Source organism: Cetorhinus maximus, chromosome 4 (genome assembly GCF_964194155.1).
Source record: "Cetorhinus maximus chromosome 4, sCetMax3.hap1.1, whole genome shotgun sequence".
NCBI classification, from domain to species: domain Eukaryota; kingdom Metazoa; phylum Chordata; class Chondrichthyes; order Lamniformes; family Cetorhinidae; genus Cetorhinus; species Cetorhinus maximus.
In genome coordinates, this window is record NC_135882.1 from 67,737,639 (window position 1) to 67,762,574 (window position 24,936).

The window sequence follows — 24,936 nt, forward strand, 5'->3', positions numbered from 1 at the left end:
GGAGAAATGAGCTACAGAAAACAGGAGTAAACATGTGCTTTGTCTGCTTCATGTGTTTCTAGATGTGGGAGGTCTTCTAAGTTTAATATGGAGGGGGGATATATTTCTTCCTGATGGATTATGTGGTTAATGAAAACAAGGATGATGATGAAGAAGGACAAAAGGTGTGGTGAAATATACTCATGAATTCCTGCATCCTGCCTTGTGTTCTACTGGCACTGCATCACTTGCTTTTCCATTCCCACGCATCAGCTCAAATACTTTCCTCTAGTGGAAATGAAATAGTGGAGTAAGGACAAGACACTGGATAATACATACAGCATGAGGGAAGGAGGAATGGAGTGTGTGTGAGGATGGGCCACCTTCCCAGTGGTGGTTAAGAAGATTGCCCATGACTCTGGAATGGTGGATGGTGGGTCCATGTGTGCTTTCCTCAAGAGAAGGATGTTCAAAGAAGGCTGTGAGATCAGTCTCTGAAGATAAGCAGCATATGATTATTGAGTTTGGGGCCTTCATTTGAAGTAAACACCAAGAAAGCTTTATCTTGGTTGCAGACATCAATGGAAACATATGGACATAAGTACAAGGTGAGGGGCAGGAGGTTTAGAGGGGACGTGAGGAAAAACTTTTTTACCCAGAGGGTGGTGATGGTCTGGAATGCGCTGCCTGGGGGGGTGGTGGAGGCGGGTTGCCTCACATCCTTTAAAAGTACCTGGATGAGCACTTGGCACATCATAACATTCAAGGCTATGGGCCAAGTGCTGGTAAATGGGATTAGGTAGGTAGGTCAGGTGTTTCTCACGTGTCGGTGCAGACTCAATGGGCCGAAGGACCTCTTCTGCACTGTGTGCTTCTGTGATTCTGTGAAACAGCAACCCATGTACTGGCTTTTAGATCTTAGCAGTTGGAATGCAAGCTACAATGTTTCAAGGCTTTAAGCATCTGATAGCTGCCATTAAACAAGCTAGGTTGCTGATCAGTGGCGACACAGATTTATGTTTTGGTGGAATGGCAATGGCTGGAATCAATTTGTTTGAGACTAATGTCTCTCAGAATAAACTTTAATGGTCAGTTGTGATCTGATGCCCCTTAGAGCAGTCATTGAAGAGTTCTCTTAGTGAATGCACTTTAGTTTTCAAAGCAGCTAAGGCTACCTTGCCATTTATGTTCAAATTCAGGTCTTTTAGTACAATGACGTTTTGCAGTCACAACCATGAGAGATACATAGGCTGGAACATTATAGAGAACCTCTTCATGTCTTGCCATGGGAGAAAAAGCACCCATTTAAAATCTCAATGGTTTACTCGATAACCACACTGGGTAGCACTATGTGTCTTGCTGTAGCACTCCTCTCCTGCTGTGCAGGTAATTCTTTGTGAACTCATTATCTGTGGAGCAGGGTGTAGGCCTGTTGTTGGCATGATTTTCTCCCTTGAAGAGGTCAAAAAGTGCTGAATTTTAAAAAACTACTGCATCATGACAATTTCTAACAAACCTCATGGGATACTTTACATATTGTTACATCTGTACATTTAGGACTGTAAGCCCTTACCGTTGACGGAATTGTCAGTGGGAGCTCGCAAAACAACACGAATTCCATTTTTTGCACCCTTGACCTTAAGAAAGTCAGAAACCCCACACAACTGGATGATCCTTTCTCACTGCTGCCTTGCTGTGATGCGTAAGTCAATGACTTTGCCAGATCTCCTGTAAAGTGCATTAGTCACATGACAAACGCATGCCAGTAGTGCATCCTCACTAATATTATAGAAATCTCCTATGGATGCCTGACATTATCTGGTGACATAAAAGTTGAGTAAGATCGTCATTTTCATAGTCACAGACAGAGCTGTGTGAGTGACTACAGGTCCACATCTCCTCATTAAGATCCTTAAAGGTTTGTTTTGTTTGTATGGTGATAGTAGTGTCTGCTGGGAAGTACCCTCCATAAATGTTGTTTTATTCCTCTCCATACCTCTTCTGAGAAGCCCCTTCTGTGAGTGGGAGGTTAAAATATCACACTTCTACAAGTAGTTACAAACAAGTCCAAAGCTTTTAGACAGAATTCCAAAAAAGCACTCCAAAATGTAATGGACTATCATTCTCCAAAGAAAGGCTTTTCCATCTGAACCTATGTTTCAGTACAGAGCAACTTCAATTGTCTCTTCTTACATGGGATAGAGGGTAATTTAAGAATATTTCACTTCTGGAAGACTGTGAAGATGTTGCGAGCCCATTGTTGAGGGCAAATCATTATCTTAATAAGGAGGCCCTCTCACCAAGGTTTGTTCTCTTTATAAAATTCTGGCGGCAAAAGTTACTTTGCTCCTACTCCAATTGTGCCCTATTTTGAGGTCATCCCTTAGGGACAAACACTGGATTCTTCCCCACCTGCTTACATGATTCATTAATGATATAATTCTGGATGTGGAGATGAAATTTCTTAGTATGTCTTTATTCCAACTGAGAACAAAAGCGTAATTCACAAATTTGTGCTCCTAGTGTGGAGCTTCCATATTGGGAGTGCATATCATGGTTGGGGAACATGCTTCTTGTAATTTGTAAAAAGTTAAATGAATACACATAAAATCTTGGGGGTCACGTACTTAAATTCCACGTATGTGCTCCCATGGATGAATTTTCAAGCTATTTACAGATTTGTAAAATTGCCATAAAATCAACATGTAATTTTACCAATTGGTCGGGCTCTAGGTGCATATTTTCCACAAAGGTACTTAGTCATAGATGGAATAACTGATAATGAACATCAGAGAAGAGGGCACTTGTATGACCATTAGGAAAGCAATAGTGAATCTCATGGATCTATTTACCTGCAATTCACTGGCATTGCATATCAGAATCTTGCCATATTAAAAATACATTAAGGACAAAATGGTTGCCAGTTTGTAATATTTTCACATGATCTATGTGTTTATTACACAACTCTGAAGGACTTCTATTCCTATTCGGAGATGTGAGAATGGATTTACTTTTAATATGTTGAGGAATATGGTGTATCCTGTAAAGAAGGCTGGGTATCAGTGTGTGTGATTTAATTAAGCTGGGCAAGAGTTTGATGCGAGTCTGGGGGTTTGGAAACATGAAATGGATAGAGATATTAAGTTGAGGTACAAGTAAATAGGTTATATCTAACATTTGCATTTATAGATAAGTTGACAGGTTGTTTGAATATCAAAGCGGAGTCAGTTACAAGGAAAATGTTTGCATCTTGGAGGTGTGGGGATATGATATTTTCTTGACCCAAAAGCAAAGACAAGATGGAAACATGAGAGATCTTATATTTGGAAGGGTCTGAATTTCAAAGGGGTGTGAGAACAATGGGACTGAGGTAAAAGGGAAAAAGGCATTTTGGAGTTATTGTGGATGGCTGGTTTTTACCTGTTGAGCTGGATAGCTGATAAGTGGATATAGCTGTTGAGCTGGAGATGGCTGGAGCTGTTGGGATAGCTGGAGCTCTGGACAGGGGGAGGATAGAGTTTGAATCACCTATCCAGTCAAGCCAGAAAAGTCTTGGGCTGCAACAAGCAGTTTTATTCTGAAGTGGATTCCACCACAGAGTGGGAGAGGGTAAAGGTCATGTGGTACACCTTTATTGAAGCTACAGCAGTTTGCCTAATATTACTGGATTTCATATTTAAAAATCTATAAGGGACTGTTGCCTAGAAGGTGTTTACTTGTGGGTTTGACCAAGCAGAGAGTTTTGGCGGAATGTTTTGTAAGACTAGCCTTAATTATGTAACTGTAATATTGTGTGCTCATGGGAAGAATTTTCCTGTCGGCGAGGGGGGATGGGGCCCACTCGCCGACACATAAAATTATGCAGGATGACATCGGGTGGAACTCCCGACGTCATCCCGCATCATTTCCATTTTCAGGTCGACTGGGGCGCAGCTGAGTCAGCTGCTCACCCACTGACCCGTCAACGGCCTACTGAGGCCATTGAAAAAGTAATTAACATCATTAGTAGACCTGCCCATCCAACCTTAAGGTTGATGGGCAGGCCGGGAGCCCTGGTGGGCTTCAGAAAAAGCATGAAACCTCATCCACAGGTGGGATGAGGTTTCATGAGCGTATTTACATTTTTAATAAAGGTTTCAATAAAAGTTATGGACATGTCCCAACTCATGTGGCAGTGTCACGTGAGGGGACATGTCAGGGAAATCTTTCTATCATTTGTATAACAATTTTTAATTTGGAGCCGATCTCCCTGAGGCAGCACTTAGCCTCAAGGAGATCAGTGAACTCTTTTGCGCGAAAGAGCGCACTCTCGGCTGAGGGAATCCCCCTGCCCGCACAGGGAGCGCATAGCACTTCCTGGCGGACGTCACACTGGGCGGGCCTTAATTGGCCTGCCCACGTAAATTGGCGGCGCGCTCCCCGATTGGGGTTGGCAATTTGGAGGCGTGCCCGCTCCCACACTTCCCCCCCAACGGGGGGAAAGTTTTTTCCTATGTTTTCTTTTATTGTTTTGTTAATTTTTTAAAACCCAAGAGTGTTACTGGACTTCTTACTGCTGAGATCGGTACGTCTTTTTCTCAATATCAGAACACAAAAAAAAAAGTTGTAGCCCGTAGGCTTAGTTTCCCTCTGGGATTTGGTTTGCGTAGCAATTAACACCGGCTGTGGTCATAACAGAGACAAATCCTGTCATAGCACTAAGGGAATCAAGGAATATGGGGAATGTGAGGAAATGTGCAGTTGAGGTAGAAAATCAGCCTTGATTTTATTGGTGGAGTAGGCTCGAAGGGCTGAGTAGCTGACTCCTGCTCCGATTTCTTAAGTTCCTATATAGCTAGAATCCTGAGAGCTGATGTCCAGGGAAAGTTCTAATTCCTTCTGCAGATTGACTCTGAGGAACAGCTTGCATAATTTGAAGCGCCGATTGCATAAGACACTTTGAAAAAGTCAGTTATGACAAATATGTAATTTCTTAGGATGTAGTTTGTGGTTACTATTTGGATAAGTTTTTGAGAAGGTAGAAACTTCTCACAGCACTGCTTTATCACTTTGTGAAAATGGGCAATTTATGAATCCATCTGTGTCAAAACAGTTCATAAGCTTGCTGCCTGATAAAGCTCCCTTGTAAAAATTTGTTCCCAATTTCCTCAAATTATGTCTTGCAGATGACATGAAAATGTTAATGCAATACTCCTCAAGCATTGGGAGATACTCATTGACATGCAGTGCACTACCATTTCCAATACTTTTTCACACATAGGCACCTGAGAGCAGATTCGAACTTTCAGTGGTGACAGAAAATACGTGGTAATTTGCATGCTACTCAATTTTTCAATCCATCATTTTCATATGGAAATAAAATCACATGGGTTGGTGGCTCTACTCCATTTTAACTAATCAGCGAAAGTTAAAGTCAATCCCATTTAATTCAATAGAAAAGAAAATGAGACAGGGTATGTAACAAGCATCAGATCTGATAATGCCATTTTTTTGCTAATAGGTAAAGTCATCCCTCTTGAGTCTTAAGGAGATTCATAGTGAATAAAAATTGCCTTACTAGGTTTAGTTATCTCTAGGTTTGTTAAAGTGAAAGGCTAGTATCACTGCAACATGTTATAGGAAATTGTAGGCGTGCTGGCAATTTGGAAACGTGGACACAGAAATTGGGATTTCGTTTTTACAGATGAGTTATTTGAAGAAATTACAGTTGAAAATGAAGTTAAAGTGACTCTGGCTCGCATCGCAAATAGAGAAGGGAATGGGTGAGGAACCTTAGAAACCTGGCTTTTTGGGTTTGCTTGACTCTGTTGAAAACCTTCTTCATCTGGAATAAGTGGCAGGCATGCACAATGTGGCAATAATATAGAAATAAAGGTAAATTACTCTGTTATCAAGTCAATGCATGATTACTGATATCACAAGAAAAGACCCAATACATTATGGTTACTATTAAATATACATAGCTGTGAAAGGAATATTCACCATTCCATGCCAAAAGCATATTTTGTACTCTTGAGTGTTCATAAAGTAATGAAATAATAAAATGTGCCATTCTGCTAATTCAGTCAACTTGTTGTTTGCTTTAGGATTTTTATGGAGAGATTAATTTCAACCCCAGTGTTGGACATCCATTCTAACATTTCCTAGTTGCAGTAAACACTCTCCAAGTTGAAACTTTCGTTATGAGTTTAACATTCTGACATATCCTGTATTATTAATTTCAACTATATAGAACTAGCTTCAGTTACATGCGTAGAAGACAATAGGGTCTGAATGCCTAGATGCAGTTGGGGTTAAAGGGCTCAGATGATGTGGCTAATCGCCTATGCAGAGGTTGGTTAATTTATGTCCATCATCTACACCTTTAAATTTGCATTACAATACTGTAATTTATTGATTATAGTGCATAAGGATTATAAAATCAGTTTTTTCTCAATTTCTTCATAAGCTTGAGGAAAAATGCACAATTTCCAATTGTTCCCTTATCAAAGATCATTTCCAAAGATTGGTGCACATCAAACCTGAGATTTCAGCACACACACTGTTGTTCTTATGATATGGAAGTGATGTGAATGTATCTTTGGATCTGATTTTGAGAGGTAAATAAACAAAAGGCTGTTAATTTGGATGATCTTTAGGCACTTCTGTGAAGATGATGGGAGCGAAATTCATTGAAAATGAACACACACTGTTCAGGCACAGGTAAAAATCAGCGAAGCTGAAGACTGAAGTCAGCAATCAAAGGTTGATTCAGGTCACACAACAAGACATTATTTAAAATAAAAGAAATATTACAATTGTTCCCTTACATATAATCTCCAATAGTTTTTCTTATTTAACCAACATATTAGTGGGAACATAGGAGCAGGAGTGTGCCATTTAGCCCATCAAGCCTGCTCCACTATTCAATTAGATCATGGCTTCAATTAGATCATACCTTAATGCCACTTTCCCACGCCATCTCCATATCCCTTGATGTCATTAGTATCCAGAAACGTACTGATTTCTGTCTTGATCTTGCTCAATGATTGAGCTTACATGGCTCTTTGGGGTAGAGAATTCCAAAGATTCACCACCCTCTGAGTTGAAGAAATTCCTCCTCATCTCAGTCTTAAATGGCTTATCCTTTATTCTGAGACTATGTCCCCTGGTTCTAGACTCACCAGCCAGGGGAAACATCCTATCTACATCTATCCTGTCACAAAAGTTTCAGTGAGACACCTCTCGTTCTCTAAAACTCTAGGGAATGCAGGCCCAGTTTCCTCAACCTCTTCTCATAAGACAATCTTGCCATCCCAGGGATTAGTCTGGTAAACATTTGATGCACTCTCTTTATGGAAAAGATATCATTCCTTAGATAAGGAGGCCAAAACTGTATACAATACTCTAGGTGTGGTCTCACCAAGGCTCTATAAAATTGCAGCAAAAATATCTTTACTCCTGTACTCAAAACCTCTTGTGATGAAGGCCAAAATTCCATTTTCCTTCCTAATTGCTTGCTGCACCTGTATGCGATATTTAGTGGCTCATAAACATGGACACCCAGATCCCATTGGACATCAATACTTCCCAACCTCTTACCATTTAAGAAATACACTGCCTTTCTAGTTTTTTCCACCAAAATGGATAACTTCACACTTGTTCACATTATATTGCATCTGCCATGTTCTTGCCCATTCACTTAGCCTGTCCAAGTCCCCATGAAGCTTCCTTCATCCTCCTCACAACTCTCATTCCCACCTAGTTTTATGTCATCAGCAAATTTGGAAATATTATATTTGGTCCGGACACCCATGTCATTTATATAGGCTATGAACGCTGGGGACCAGCACTGCTCCTTGCAGTCCCCCAGTAATAATAGCCTGCCATCGTGAGAATGATCCGTTTATTCCTGCTCTCTGTTTTCTGTCTGTTAACCAATTCTTAATCCATGCCGTTACATTACCCTCAATCCCATGTGTTCTAATTTGGTTTACTAACCTCTTGTGTGAGGCCTTATCAAAAGCCTTCTGAAAATCCAAATACACATCCACTGATCCTCCTTTACCTATACTACAAGTAATGTTTCAAAAAATTCCAACAAGTTTGTCAAATATGATTTCCCTTTCATAGATCCATGTTGCTCTGCCCAATCATATCATTATTTTCCAAATGTCTAGTTATCACATTCTTTATACTAAATTCAAACATTTTCCCAACTAGTAATGGCAAACTAACAGGTCTGTAGTTCTCGATTTTCCCTCTCCCTCCCTTCTTAAATAGTGGGGTGACATTTGCTATTTTCCAGTCTGCAGGAACCTTTCCAGAATCAATAGAATTGTGAAAAATAACCACCAATGCATCCACTATCTCTGCAGCCAGCTCCTTCAACACTCTGGGATGTAACTCCTCAGGTTCAGGGGCTTTATCAACCTCCAATCCAATTAATTTTTCAAGTGCTACCTCTTTATTAATACTAATTTCTTTCAGTTCCTCATTTTCACTAGTATTTCTGGGAGATTTTCTGTATCTTCCTCTTTCACAGACAAAAAACAATTGTTTAATTTCTTCACCATTTTCTTATTCTCCATTATAAATTCTCCAGTCTCCACCTGCAATGAAACCACAGTTGTCCTAGCCAATCTTTTGCTTTTCACATACCTAAATAAGCTTTTACAGTCTGCCTTTATGTTTCTGGATTGTTTGCATTCATGTTCTCTTTCCCATTTCTTAATCAGTTTCTTGGTCCTCCTTTGCTGGATTCTAAATTGCTCCTAATCCTCAGGTTTACCAATTTTTCTGGCAACCTTATAAGCCACTTCCTTTGATCTAATGCAGTCTTTAACTTATTTTGTTACCCACAGTTGATTCACCTTCCTGTTGGGTTTTTGTGTCTTAGAGGAACGTACACTTGTTGTAGACCATGTAACACTTCTTTAGACACTAGCCATTGCCTGTCTACCAGCAATTTTTTCAGTGTATTTTCCCAATCTACCATAGCTAATTTGCCCCTCATACCTTCATAGTTTCCTTTGGTCAGATTTACAACTCTAATTTCAGAATGAACTATACATCACTTTCAAAATAATGTAAAATTCTATTATATTATGATCACTGTTTCCTAAAGATTCCTTTACAGCAAGGTTAGCCCTTTCTCATTATATAATACTAAATCTAAAATAGCCTGATCCCTAGTTGGTATTTCAACTTACTTCTCCAGAAATCCATCTTGTACATACTCCAGGAATTCATCCTGTAAAGCAACAGTCCTAATTAGGCTTACCCAATCTATATGTAAATTGAAGTCGCCCATTATTACTATATTACCCATGTTACATGCTGCTCTAATTTCCTGATTTATTCAGTGCCCAACATTACCACTACAGTTTGGCGGCCTTTAACCTACTCCTATTAATGTTTTCTGCCCCTTGCTGTTTTTTAGCTCCACCCAAACTGATTCTACATCTTGGTCCTTTGATCTAAGATCCTTTCTCACTAATGTACTGATTTTGTCCCCTATTAACAGTGCTTCCTACTTCCTTTTTCATTTTGTCTATCCTTCCTAAAAGACGAATATCCTTGAATATTCAATTCCCAGCCTCTGTCACCCTATAACTACATCTCTGTGATAAAAGTCATACCCATTTACCTCTATTTGTGCCTTCAAATCATCGACCTTGTTGGGAATGCTGCATGCATTCAGATAGAGTGCCCTTAACTTTGCCTTTTTAACATGATTTAGCATTCTGATCCTTTTTGATGCCTGTCTTCACTTCATCTGCCTTCTAATTTTGCTTGCTACTTTTCTACTTCCTATTAAGTTTTGCTTCTCTCCAATCTGAGCTCCCTCTCAGGTTCCCATCTCCCTGCCAAGCCAGTTTAAACCCTACCAATCTATCTTAAACCCTCCACGACAGCACTAGCAAATCTCCCTGCGAGGATATTAGTCCCGGTCCTGCTTAGGTGCAACCCTTCCAGCTTGTACAGGTCCCACCTGTCCCAGAACTGGTCCCAATGCCTCAGAAATCTGATGTCTTCCCTCCTACACCAATTCTCCAGCCACATGTTCAATCACTCAATCCTCCTATTCCTATGCTCACTAGCACATGGCACTGAGAGCAATGCTGAGATTATTGCTTTTGAGGTTCTGCTTTTTAATTTCCTTCCTAACTTCCTAAAATCTGCTTTCAGGACCTCATCCCTCTTCCTACCTATGTCATTGGTACCAATGTGGACCACCCTCCCTCAGAAGAATGTCCTGCAGGCTATCTGTGACATCCTTGCCCCAGGCACCAGGGAGGCCACATACCATCCTAGAGTTACGTCTATGGCCGCATAAGCACCCTCTGTTCCCCTAACTAACAAATCTACTATCATTATTTTCTTCCACTCTTCTTTCTCCCCTCCTCTCCCCACTTGTGGTGCCATGGACTTGTGTCTTGCTGCACTGCTCTGAGGAACTAATGCCCTCACCAGTATCCCGGAAAACCAGTTAGCAAGCAAGATTGACTCAGGTGACTCTTGCACTCCCTGCCTGGTTCTCTTAGATTGCTTGGCAATCACCCATTCCCTCTCTGCCTGCATGCCCCTAACCTGCGGTGTGACCAACTCCCTAAATGTGCTACCCATTTAGTTCTCTGCCTCGCGGATGCACCACTCCAGCCACCGTTCAAGTTCCAAAACTTGGAGCTCATGTTTCTGCAGCTGGTGACACTTCCTGCAGATGTGTTTGTCTAGGACACATGGTGTGTCCTTGACTTCCTACATGCCACAGGATGTACATTTCACTCGGCCAAACTGCCCTGCCGTACCTTAACTTTAGAAAATATTTATTATAAGTGGAATAACGAGAATAACTTACCAATTACTCACTAATCAGCTTCCTCCCCTGTACTGAAGTATGAACCAAATACTGGAGGCTGAAAAAGGTAGAAAAAGAAAGGACCCTCGTTGCCCGAATTCTCTCACTCATCAAACTCCCAGCTGCTCACTCTGTGAAGTTGCACTCCATGCAAATCATACTGAGAGATCTGTATTAATACTTGCTGAGACTCAGATGAGTCAGCTTTGCTATAGCTACAGAAATAAGATTAAGCTATCTAACTAATTAACTAAATATAGCTACTTTTTAGTAGAGAGCTTGTTTATCTCCTGTTTAAGACTGTAAGAAATCTAAACTTAACTTAAACAGTAATTTCAGTTAAATGCTAAATGCAAACAAAACTAGGGGGAGAATTTTCGTTTCGGCGAGCGAGGGCGGGGCCTACTCGCCGAGGCGTAAAATGACGCGGGGTGACGTCGTGCATATGTGGGGTGACGTTGTGCATGTGACCTGATGTCACCGCGCGTCATTTAGGTTTTCAGTTCGGCGGGCGTGCAGCTGACTCGGCTGCACACCCGCCGAACTGTCAAAGGCCTATTAAGGCTATTTGACTAACAATTAAAATAATTAATGGAGCTCCCCGTCCAACTTTAAGGTTGGTGGGCAGGCAAAGAGCCCAGGCGGCCTTCGCATTTTTTATGGAACCTCATCCACAGGCGGGATGAGGTTTAATGAATGATTTTAAATTTTCTCAAAAATTTTTATTGAAATTAATGCACATGCCCCAGCTCATGTTACAGTTTCACATGAGGGGGCATGTCATAAACATTTTATCAATGCTTTATTGAACTGTTAAAGCTTAAAACCAATCTCCCTGAGGCACAGAGGTGCCTCAGGGAGATTTCTGCGCTCGCGCAAAAGAGTGCACTCCCGACTTGGGGAACCCTCCGCCGTCCGCATGCACAGTGAGCACTCAGCACTTCTGGGTGTGCATCACGTTGGGCGGGCCTTAACTGGCCTGCCCACGTAAAATGGCGGTGCGGACCCGATTGGGGGCACCAATTGGGTCTACGCCCGCCCTCGCACAACTCTCCCGACGGGGGCGGGGGGGGGGGGGGGGGGCGAGGGGGGGTGAAGATTCTACCCTAAGTTTTTAGAAAGAGATTGATCCTTAAGATGCCCTCACTCACCAAACCCCCAGCTGCTCACTCTGTAAAGTTGCACTCAGTGAAAAAGGCTGAAGTCACAACAATAAACATAGATGTCTATAAATTCCAGCTTGTATGGGGTGTTGGGTAGACATTATATAGGTGGAGAGGGCAGATGCGAAGAAACTGGTGGGCAAAGCTATTTCTGCCAGATTGCCACCCCTTTCTTGTTATTCTGACAAATTTTAACAGGGAGCAGGTGCGGATGCTCATCAGCTTAATGATACTGGTAATAAATGACTCCCACAATTTCCTTTCATTGATTCCCAGGATAAGGGTGTTGCTAGCAAGGTCAGCTTTTATAGCCCATCTCTAGTTGCCCTTGAGAAAGTCAATTATGGGGCGAATCGTGAAAATCAGGACCAGTGACTTTTGCCCCAAGGACAGCTCAGGGCCAGGAAACGGTCCTAATCTCTGATTCCTGCCCCCAGATGGAAAGTCCTGCCCCATGAGTCTTTTCCTATTGAGTTGGAAGATGTGAATTATTGTTATGAAGTTGGGTTTTATTCAAAGGTATGTAAATATTGTACATTTAATGATATAAGATATATCAGAAGAAAGAGGACAAACGATTTTATGAAATACTATTAGAAAAATAAAATGTCTTCCACTTGGTATTAACAATTGGTAAATAGACTGCAAAAAACAAGTTGCCAGTCTATTATTGATGATACATGCTTTGGTTTAGCCAAGTTGTTCCCACTCACTAGACTATAACTGGTCTGACAGTTGTGCTATCTCCTTTCAGGTCGTAAGATTACTAAAATAACCAAGAACCATGGCTTGTGAGGTCAATACAATTACCAAAATAAGCTTCAGTATGTCAGCTCTGATTTTCTGCAATGCACTGGTTTTCGAGATAAATAAAGATATAGATTGAATAAAACAAAGTGATCATCCAAGATATGGTGCCGGGGGCAGATGCGGGCTGCAGTCGGCCCAGCCGAGGAAAAATTTTGGAGGCAGCCACAGGGGCTGCCGGGTGCTGAGGCCAGCTGTTTAAAAGGCCCACCTCAATGCTGTGGGATTTCATCCCAGTTATGATAAAAACAGGATGGCCCTCTAGCTCTGACCCCTCACACACTCCCCATTCCCCATCCATGGCATCTCATGCCCCCCCCACCATGTCCTATGCCCCCACTCACCCCCTTATGGCCTTTCTTGCCCTCCATGCCAAGGTATGCTCCCATAAAGAAACCCTCTGGCCCCACACACTCCCATGCCAAGCTGTGGCACTTCTATGCCTATTCACCTACTGTATAATTATGGAAGCAATGACCCCTAGTGACAGTAAGATGCGCAATAAAAACTTTTTAAAAACAGTCATTCATTGATAACTTTCCACTTTGTTAAAAAAAAACTTGTCTTTGCTACAGGGCAATAAAAGTGTCAATCATCCATACCATTTAAAATATAAGGAGCTGAAATGCAAGCACTTGGAATCTCTTTATCTTCTGTAAATGAAAATTGTGAATAGACAACATATAACAGAGAGCCAGAGTTGTCAATCAAGGAATGTTTTGCCTGGGGCTCAGGTGTTTCAACAGCCTAATGGATTGCTGGGCTCTCAGCCAAGAATACACAATGAGGCTTGGCTGAGAGCCCAGAAATTTATTAATCTGTTGAAATAAGGGAACCCCAGGAGAGAGAGGCTGCTCAGGGGTGGGGGAGAGAGACAGGCTGCCAGGGCGGAGAGGCTGCCTGGGGGAAAATGACTGCCACAGGGAGGGGTTGCCAGGGGGGGAAGGAAGTTGTGTGGGGAGATGGGGTTGGAGAGGTGCTGCTGGGGAGGAGGTTGCTGAAAGTAGAGATGCTGCAAGGGATATACGGTTGGGGAAGAGAGGCTGCGGGGGGAAGAGAGAGGCTGCCGAGAAGAGAGAGGCTGCCAGGCGGAGAGAGGTTATGAGGGAAATGCTGCCGGGGAAAGAGATGCTGCTGGGGGAAGAGAAGTTGCTGGAAGGAGAGAGGCTGACCAGAAAAGAGAGGCTGTCGGGAGGAGAAAGGCTGTTGGGGGGGGAAAGGCTGCTGGGGAGGAAGAGAGGTTGTCTGGGGGTGGGGGGAAAGAGATTGCCGAGGGCTGTATTAGGGGGTGGGGGGGGCGAGCATCGGGTGAGTGGTTGCCGGGGAAGAGAATTTGCTGGGAGCCGTGAGGATGCGAGGGGGATGCTGCTGGGTTGGAGGTGGAGGGGAGAGGCTGCTGGTGGGGAGAGAGGTTGCCGGGGGAAGATGCACTGTTGGGGGAAGAGAGGCTGCCGGGGGAGAGTAGCTGCCGGGGCATAGAGGCTGTGAAGGGGAAAGAACAGTTTCAAGCCTATCAACCAAGGCATACTCAACTAACTGGGAGACAGGAAAACTTGAAGTCACTGAGGTAATGAGTCCCTTGCAAATGACTGTGGTGTCTCTAGCTTAAGGCTGCATAAGTTCAGGAGCTACAGCTGGGAAGAAATATAGTAGAAGTTATTGTAATGAACATTGTGTTAATTAAATAATTTAATACTTTATAGTTTTATTTCATAAGAATGATTTGCATTTATGTATTATCCCATCTCAAAGCATTTCACACATTGTGAATTACTTGAGATGCAATGACTGTGTTAGAGACAAACATGCAATTATTTTGCCTATACTAAGATCCCAAACAGTAATGAACGATGTTGCAATTTTACAGTGCTTTTTATGACCTTAGGACATCTCAAAGTCCTTTACAGTCAATGAAATATTTTAGAAGTATAGTCACTGAAGGAAATGTAATGAGGTACATGATCAATTAATTTAGGGAGTCTAGGACTACAGAGCATAATCTAAAAATTAGAACCAGATCTTTCAGGAGTGAAATTAGGAAACACTTCTACACATAAAGGGTGGTAGAAATTTGGAACTCTCTTCCGTAAGCAATAATTAGTGCTAGATCAATATCAAGGTTAGATCAGTTGTTAAATTTAAATCTGGGACTGAGATCTGAAATGCAGTAAAAAGGGTTGTAACTGCTTGGTTAAAATCTTCTAGTTTTGTGCAAATACGATGAAAACCCATTAGCTTTGACCTCACCAGTCTGCAGAAGGTGTGTTCAGGGTGATGATTTTTCTGCATGTAGAACTGTGTGCCAATTATTTTGAAAAAAAACTTTTGTTATTAACTTGTGCCTATTATCTTCTGCCAAGTTAAATACTGTGGTGTTCAGGAAACTAATGCTTTCTTTGTGTGTTGTGGCTTTAAGTTTAATGGAGGGGTGATGATTATTGAGGATTATTCTGCTTCTGTCTGAGTTTAAATACTGCATATGTCAACACAGACACAGAAGGTAATGTTACGACTTGACTGCACCACCTAATAAAGAAGTTAGTGGGAATGAAACAGGTGCCCCTGAAAGCCAAAAAAGTAGCCCACAAAAATCAAAAAGTAACCCTTGATAAGTCTCAAGAGGAGAAAAAAAATATTTTGACCCCAGATGATTACCTTGTAGGTGTGGACTGGTAGTCAGCTGCAAGTCTCTACTGTTAAAATGCCTGTTGTAGCTAAAGGCTTTGCTGTAGGTATCAATCATTATTTAGACACTTGTGGACAAATGGACCAGGAATTGGTCCAACTTATTTATCGACAACCATCGCGTTACTTATCCAGAAGAAGTGCACCAACATGCCTTGTACTAAAGTTTAAAAATATCAGAGAGGCAATCACACTGCTCTTGTTTCAGGCATCAACAATTATTTTCCCCTTTAATCTAAGTATGTAATATAAATGTGATTCTGTGAAATGCAAATAGGTATAAGGTAAATAGTTATTGAGCCAAGATGGGAGAGAATAGGAGAAAAGTATTTGAGAAGATTTTTAAAGGTGGAGAGGTACAAATGTTTAGGGAGGGGATTGCAGAAATTAGGACTAACACCATTGTTTGGGCAAGTGCAAAAGGTTAGAATCAGATGAACTGAGCATATAGGCGGGGAAAGAGTGTGTACAAAATTACAGAGACAAGACAGGGCAAAACCAATTAGGAATTTAATAGATAAGGACAAAGAATTTGACTTTAATGGCTTGAGGGCAGGGAACTTGTCTAGGCCAGTGAGGAAATTGGTGGGAGGTGATGGGACTTAGTGTAAGGCAGGATTTACACAACTAAGTTTGCACAAATTGGTGTCTGTAGGGTGAAGGATGGGAGGCAAGCAAGCAAAATGTTAGAGAAGTTGAATTTGGTGGTGACAAAGCATATATTTGGGTTTCAGTGGCAAAGAGAGTGAGGTAATACTGCAGTTGGGCAATATTGGAAAGCTCAAGGTTAGCAGAGGAAGAGCTTAGAGCAAGGGACGGAACTACTCAAGATCATCCACCATGGCCATTTCAACTGGCTTCAGTGGGTTGTTATAATCTTGGACCAGACTCCCAAATTTTTGGTGCGGTCTGGTTAGGGATCAGTAACTTTTTGTTTAAAGCAGACAAACTTTGAGATCCAAAACACTTGCTAAGATAATAAAGCCACAAGATTCTGTGGTTTTTGAATAAACAAAATAAACAACTCTACAAGGTCAGAAAGATAAAACAATTTGCAATATCTATCTTATACTCTAACATTCAGGGTTAATATGAGGTAAATGTGAATAAACAGGCAAACTGTGATCGAACACCCTATACTGCATATTAACTGGCAGATGCGACCAAGGCAGATTCCATGGATTTCTCAGCAACCCATCCAGATGTGAGTGCTTACTGAGTTACACAATCTTGTTAGAACTCTGTTTCCCTTATAAGGAATTGAAAGTCTTCACTCTTCCCTTTTGAATTTGGAATTCCCTTTGGCGTTCTCTCCAAAAGTAGCTCCGGCACAGACTATCTGAACAGCTCACCTCGCAGACTTTCAATCTCGTCTCCTGAAACTACGTTTCCCTGGATTCCCAGTCTGTACTCCAGCATTAACTCACAAGCACAACTTTAGCTTTTCAGACATGTTGTGCAGAATACTACTGCTCCAAAGGCTTATCTTTACCTGAACAGCCTGCGGAAAGGAATCACCAACCTTCGGCTGCATTCTCAGATCTCCAGGGTCCTCCTGAGCATTCACTGCTTGAAGGTTGCCAACCGCCACCCTTTTACTGCTTGGAGCCTCTTTCTTTGCTCCTTTCCCCTGTGGTTCCTGCTGATGGCCTTCTCCTTCCATTGGCTCATTCTCCAGTTCTCTCCCCCTCTCTCTCTAGGAGCTCTCCCTGGGTACCCTCTCTGGGTTCCATCTTTGGGACCTCGCCTTGTCCCGCTCCCTGTTTCCTGTCTTGGTACTCCTCTTTTGTATGGTGCCCCACTCCTGGGTCCCGTGTTTGGTTTTTTGCATCGTTTTTTCCCACGCAGTGTCATGAAGCGATATTAATGTATAATGTTATTGGAAATTATTTTTTAAAATAGAATTCTAGTGGGGGTCTGTGTCTGGGCGTGTGTCTGTGTGTGTCCTAACTGGATTAAAGCCAGCTAGTCTGGGTGCTTTGATGTATAGTAGCTTTGAGATGTTAATTGGGTGAGCAGTAAGGAGAACAGTAAGGTAAAGTGTTCATTTGCATTTGTTGAATAAACCATTCAAGACCGCAGGTAAAATCTTGCACCTAGCTAGAAGAAGCCAAACAATGTGTTTATTTTTTCAGTTTACTAATAAAATTGGTGCTATGAAAGGGGTTTTAGTGTTAGAAGAGCTGAAGTTCAAAAGATCTAGTGATACAACGGAAAATTTACATTCAAAGGGAAAGCTAGGTATATAAAGAAAGGAGTTTGTGTGCGTAAGGTAGAATCATTTAAGGTCTAACAGCCTGTACATCTCCAACCAACATGCAAAGGAACCTCATTTGGAGTTTGTAAGGTCAAATGTGCTTTGCCTGGTGTCTATTTAAAGTCTATGGGTTACTGTTGCCTTAGTAGAGATTTACCTGGCAGTGATTAATTTGGGGATTTGTTAAAAAGTTATTATAGTGGTAATTTGTAGCCATGTGTATGCGTTTAATTTGTTGCTAAATTAATAAATGTTTGATTTAGTTTTATATAAAACATCATGAGACTTGTTGGTCTTATTCCTACTGAATTCAAAGTCTGCATCTCGAAACATACACATTGAAAAAAATGGATTATGACAGTTGTTTCAAGTTTCCCTCTGGGATTTGAACAACTCAGCCTTTACCATCGGTTGTGTCATAATACGCCGGCACGCTGGACATTCATTCCGGTCCGAAGAACTCTAAAATGCTGGACTGCACGTGCACTGCTCACTCCCAATCCATTTATGTGTGGAATCTCCCGGGAAATGCTGGGACTTGTAGTTCCCAGCCTTGCCTTGGGAATCAGTTAAATCAGTATTCCTAATAGGATGATCAGTGCCATTTCATCTCCCAGGCTCCTGTGACAGGGAATTATCTTGTTGGATTATTCGAATAGGCTAATTTAAAAGAGACTAACAGATTAAATAATGATTTGATGCCCCCAAACTGGGCAAAACAGAAATTAATTTCTTGTGACATGGGAACATGGGCCAGAATCTTCAGGTCAGCAAGCGGGGATGGGCCCCGCTCGCCGACGCATAAAATGATGCATGGTGACGTCGGGCAAGCGCGTCATTCAGATCTTCAGTTCGGCAGGTGCGCAGCCGACTTGGCTGCGTGCTCGCCGAACTGTCAAAGGCCTATTAAGGCCATTTAAAAACTAATTCAAGTTATTAACTGAACTGCCCGTCCAACCTTAAGGTTGGCGGGCAGGTGAAGAGCCCAGGTGGCCTTTGCACTTATCATGAAACCTCATCCACGGGCGGGATGAGGTTTCATGAAGGGTTATAAATTAAAATAATTTTTTAAATTAAAGTTCATTGACATGTCCCAGCTCATGTGACCCTGTCACATGAAGGGGCATGTCTTAAATTTTTTTTTTTCTCTTTATTAAAATTTTTGAAAATCAAACTAATCTCCCTGAGGCAGCTCTGTGCGAAAGAGCGCAGGCCTTGACTCAGCCTCCTCCCCCCGCCCGCACAGGGACCGCTCAGTGCTTCCGGGTGTGCGTCATTTAAGGTCCATCCACGTAAAATGGCGGCGCGCAGGCGGTGATCTGCTGCGCGCCTGCTCCCGTCCACGCCCCCAATGGGGAGAAATTCTCCCCATAGGAATAGGAGTAGGCCATTTAGCCCTTGGGCCTGTTCAGCATTCAGTGAGGTCATGGTTGATCTGCAACCTAACTCCATAAATTTGACTTTTCCCCATATCACTTAATACCTTTGGGTAACAAAAATCTATCAATCTCAGCTTTAAAATTTGCAACTGATGTGGCATCAATTGCCCTCTTACACCGTACCTTCTAGTCCTAGACTCACTTAACCTTCTAAATTCCAGGGGTCACACTAATTTGTATAATCTCTCTTTATGTTTTAACCCTTCGAGTCTAAGTATCACTCTGGTTAATCAGGCTGCACTCCCTCCAAAGTCAATATGTCCTTCCTAAGGCGTGGTGTGCAGAACTGCTCTGACCAAGTCTTTGTATAGCTGAAGCATGGTTTATATCCCATTGTATTCTAGTCTTCTCGATACAAAGGCCAGTATTTCATTAGCATTTTCATTCCATTCCCTTTTCCAATATTCTAGTCACCTCTTCAAAAGATTAAATCAGATTCGTCAGGCATGATCTACCCTTTATGATTCCATGCTGACTCTGATCGGCTGAAAATTTAATATATCCTCATTTAACCCATAACAAAGCTTCAAATATTTGACTAATGTTGACCTCATGTTTAACAGGGATGCAGTTTGGCAGTCTTTGCCTATAACATTACAAAATTCATTTTCTTAACAGGAATAGGCAGTTTTGATACTGGGTAGGATAGAAGGTTTGAAATCAAGCTCAGGATCAAACAGAACACTGAGATTTCACATATTCTGATTCAGCTTGAGCGAGTGATAAAGAATAGGGAGGGAGTCAGTGGTAAGTAGGTGGAGCTTTTGGAAGTAGCTGAATAAGATGGCTTTAGTTTTCCTGAGGAATATTGGCTCATCCATGACTTAATGTTTGGTAGGCTGCCTGACATCACAGAGGATTGAGTGGTCTAAAAAAAGTAGTAAACAGTGAGAGATAGAGCTGAGTGTTGGCAGCATAACTATGAACGTTGGTCCTGTGCTTATTGGTGATGTCACCCAGGGACAGCAGACAGATCAGGAAAAGGAGGAAATGGTGCAGGAGTCATTAACTGCAGGCAACTATTAAAGAATAATGCTGCAATCCAGAGTTCACAGCAAGGGTTATTCTTGCAGAGAGTGAGGGTCAGTGAATTACATCTACACTTATCTCTAACCTGTGCTTCCCTCGAGAGTACAGAATTATCCCACACACTTTTACTGAAATAAAAAATGTTGCTATGCTGCTTTAACAAGTGATTCTGTGCACAATCCATAGTAGTTCTTAGTGTATAATAAGAATGCAAAGTCTATTGAGTTACTGATAGAAGAGTAACATTGATTCTTCAGTTTCAAAGGCTATACAGAATTATTCACTGGATTACAAGCACTATATTATACTCTTACAATGCTAAATAGTGCTTCCACAACTATACCTCCTTCATGTTGTCTTGGAGCTTCTCGTTTAGAACAGCCATCTCCCTTTTATACATAATCAGTTGCTCATCTTTGGTGACCAAATCTTTGGTATTTTCCTTGTTCTTTTTCAGTGCTTGGTTCAACTGAATACTAAGTTCTGTTATTCTCTCATCATATTCATGTACCTGAAGAGCAAATAATTAACAGGCTAATCAAAGTTCTCTTTCCTAGTGAATACATTGTTATGTTAGTATAATATGGTAATGGACTAGCAATTCAGTGACTGTGAGTTCAAATAGCAAGCTGTCAATTCGAATTCAATAAATCTAGTAATTTGTAATTTGGCACCTGAAACCTGCTCTGCATTCTCGTGAAAAAAAAACTGGCTCACTGATGTCCTTCGGGAAGGGAGCCTGTCAGGTCTGACACCTACATGCAACTACTTCGGAAGGGACTTAACAAGCTGCCAGCGTTATGGTTCCCATTGATGCTAAAGATCTTTCACTTAGGATCTTTCCAGACAGGAAAAATCTTTTTAGGGTAAATTAGAGGGGCCTGCCCCCAAAATAATGAATGACCATCTTCACACAACTTGCAATGAGATTATTATCCTTCATTTGGGTGGCTTTGGGTTCTGCTCTGCCTCACTTATGTTAATGGACTGGGCCTGCTGGAATTTTGACTTTATTGTTTTGTTTTTCTTTGGCGTTCCAGTTAAATTATTATGAGGCAAAAAGTTTCACTCGCCATGTTCAAGAATTGCAAATCAAATAATTCTCATGCAACAAATACAAAAGTAATATTAATATCTATTTTTAGGCAGACTTGAGAATGAACAACTACAAATATAGCACAAGATCAGTTGGAACATAAGAACTTGCAATGTTAAGCGTAAAAACTGAATTTTGCATAAGATTCTTTCATTTGCACTTGTATTTGGAATTCATGCAGATTTAAAAGTAGATAATCCAATTAATATCAGAGGTGTAATGTGTAGAGATGAAACTTTCCTATTATTTGTAATGCATGGGGCTAATTCTACTCATTGCATGCAGAAAGCTTTACATAACAAATGATTGTTATCACCAATTGTAACTTTAACCTGGATAAATTACCGTAGATCACAGAGTTAACTAGACATATAAGACAACCCCATTTTTTCAGCGCCAAAAATCATGTTTTTGCATATACTTGGCAAATAAGTCAACCGATGCCCTCCGCCCCAGCTTTTCAGTTACGAAATGCTATATTCGTATTAGTAGTTGGCCTCAATTTTTCACCTCAGAAATGCATGTTTTACTTACCTCATACTTGTAAGCCAGTGCATGGGATCAAGCAGACAAAACGGGCTTTGTTGTGAAGAAGATACACAGGAGTTTAAGACATGGCCATGCTGAGCAGACTGCATGGCATAGCAAATGATGAACAGAAACAGGTCCTCCATCAAAAAGGATAAAGTACGAAGCTGCTTTCAAACAAAAAGTCATGGGGCAGAATGTTGTCCTCGGCGTGCGGGGGCGGGCCCGACACGCCAACACGTAAAATGATGCACGATGACGTCGGGCATGCATCCTGGCTTCATCGTGTGTCATTTCGATATTTCATTCGGTGGGCGCGTGCTGGAGGTGGCTGCGCGCCCGCTGAACTGTCAATGGCCTATTATGGCCATTAAAAAAGTAATTAAAGTTGTTAAAAACGCTGCCAATCCGACCTTAAGATTGGCGGGCAGGCGAAGAGCCTGAGTGGCCTTCGCGTTTTTCAGGAAACCTCATCCACGGGCGGGATGAGGTTTCCTGAAGGTTTTATAAAATAATTAAATAAATTATGCGAAATTCACAAACATGTCCCAGCTCATGTGACACTCTCACATGAGGGGACATGTTTAAATAATTTTTTATTTTATTTATTAAAAAGTTTTATTGTCAACTTAATCTCCCTGAGGCAGCCCCATGCTGCTACTGGCCACGTGTTATGCTGGATGGGTCTTAATTGGCACGCCCACATAAAACGGCAGTGCACAGCCAATCATGGGTGGCGATCAGCACCACGCCCGCCCCCGCCCAGCCCGCCCGCCATAAGAAAAATTCTCCCCTTAACGTTTGCTAACTTGTCAAATAACTGCACCGCAGCGAGGACATTCGGTGTTAGTGAAAAACTGGTGTGACAATGAAAGAAAGACAAATCTGCCCTGAAGAAGATGCCCCAGACCAAATGCGCCAGCAGAAAACAGACCAACCACCTGCCTGATCTTGAGAAGCAAGTATTGGAATGGTTGCACTGTTACCAGGAATGCAATGCATATGTATGCATTAAAGTGGGCCAGCAAAGATTTCAGACCAACAGTTGTTCAGACAGTCTAGCGCAGAGAAAACCAAGATTGCTCAGAGGCTGTCAGGAGACCTCAATACCAAAATGACTGGATGCCAGTTCATGATCAGACAGCAGCAAAAACAAGAATATCCATGAAGTCACATAGGAAACATGGATGAAACACCCATGAATTTTGATATGCCCAGCAGACAAACTATGGGGTGGAAAGGTTTGAAAATAGATCTAGTGAAAACCACAGGACATGAGAAGACAAGATTCACAGTGGTATTAGCCTGCATGGTTGACAAAACAGAATTAAAGTCTATGGCAATTTTCAAATGTCAAACATGCAGAATATCAGTTTCCTGCAGGAGTCTTTGTACATGTCCATGGCAACAATTGGATGGATGAGGATGGAATGAAGTTATAATTCGATAGTGTGTGGAATAGGCATCCTGGTGGCCTTCATAAAGAATGTAGATAATTAGTTTGGGATATATTCAAATGTCATATGACCGATGAGATCAAGAGGTGCCTGTGAAGAAATAATGCCCACATTACAGTTCAACCTTTCAATGCATGCCTCTAGAAGCCATTCAAGGGTTGTGTTCATGTTAAATAGAATAGGTAGACGATTGACAGAAAAAATCTTCACAAGGATTGGAAATATGCGCACTGCCTTGCTTGATGTTTTGTATGGTTTCATTATCAAATTGTTGGATGCTATTAGTGCACAAAGTGTCAGCAGATTCAAAAAGATGCAGAATATCCAGTTCAATGCATGGAGAGGAAGATGATTTGTTATGGAGGGATGATTCTGAAAGCAAAAGTTCCAAATCTGATTCAGAGTCGGATCCTTATGATGATACCGTAGCAAGAGTAACTCAGAATGAATTCATTGGACTCTTTGTGTTGGTGCAGAAGACAATGAATTTGATGGTTTTAAAATGCTTTGATTGTGGTTAGGGGTATCTTTATTCTTGCCACATTAATTTAATATGTTACCAGTGTTATTTTTTTCATATTTCAAAATGGCGACCACCCACACTGGCAGTTCACATTTTATACTCAGCACATAGGTCAACCCCCATTTTTGGAGGTTTTGTTGATCTGCTTTATATGTAAAAAAAGTATTTACTATTAAGTTGTATTTTATTATGTTGTTTCTACATAGCACATTATTACAAACAAATCTTTTGAAATAATGATCTTCTGGTACAAATTGTGCAGTTAATAAGATTATTTGCTTCAGTTATATTTATAGGCTGAAGTTGCTGTTTTGTGTATCTTTGCCATTCTTGTAAAAAGACATTTCTGGATTTTTAAAATATTTTATTGCTTCTAAATGAACATATATATTTGATTCAGGTTTTTAAAACATTATACGTTAGTCAGTATAACCATTCAGAGCTCATGCTTTGAACTGCAGTTCTAGCTGCAAGGAAAATAATTTTATCTAGCACATAATGTAGCATGTTAATTCAGCATTAATTATGGAATGTGTCAAGCTAAATTTCAGTCAAAGCTCCATGTTAGTCTCCAGAGCTTTCTTAATGACAGTAATTACAGGTCATAAAATAAATCTTCTAAAATTAACATTTTTCTATGTCTTGATAGGGAACTGTAAATGGCCAAGCAATACTATATTTTGATTACTTAAATGTAGCTTCTTTTGTTTCAAACAGCTGCCAGAGCTGTGAATAGAATAAAGGTTGACAGAGGTGCCTCATTGTAGATCCCTGAAAGGGTATAATATAAAATCCAATCTAATTATGAAGCCTGAAACACTTTCATAAGCTGTCTAAAACTAACAAGGTTCTACATTATGCACATACTTTTGTCTAAAAAAAATTAAACGTCGATGCATTGATATTGGGAGTTTTGAAACAAAAATAAATCACTGCTGTCCAAAATATACTGGTGTACAAATATCAGTAACACAGAACTTACTTTTAAATATATATAAAAAAGATGCTGAAGCTATTTTTCCCTAACAATATAATTAATACTGAAGGATGCTGATCACAGATTACTTGGAGACTGCAACATTTAATAAATGTAACAAAGTGTGCATGTGTACACACATATCTATATATGCCCC

General features: G+C 41.1%; 1 protein-coding gene across 4 annotated transcripts in view; it reads right to left on the reverse strand.

The window, feature by feature from the left end:
• Positions 1-24,936, reverse strand: part of LOC144679671 (uncharacterized) — a 665,324-nt gene that overhangs the window by 86,246 nt on the left and 554,142 nt on the right. For all 4 annotated transcript variants that reach the window (XM_078540272.1, XM_078540271.1, XM_078540274.1 and 1 more), the window contains one exon: positions 20,543-20,710. In XM_078540272.1, the coding sequence (XP_078396398.1) occupies positions 20,543-20,710 (168 nt within the window). The remainder of the gene's footprint in view (positions 1-20,542; positions 20,711-24,936) is intronic.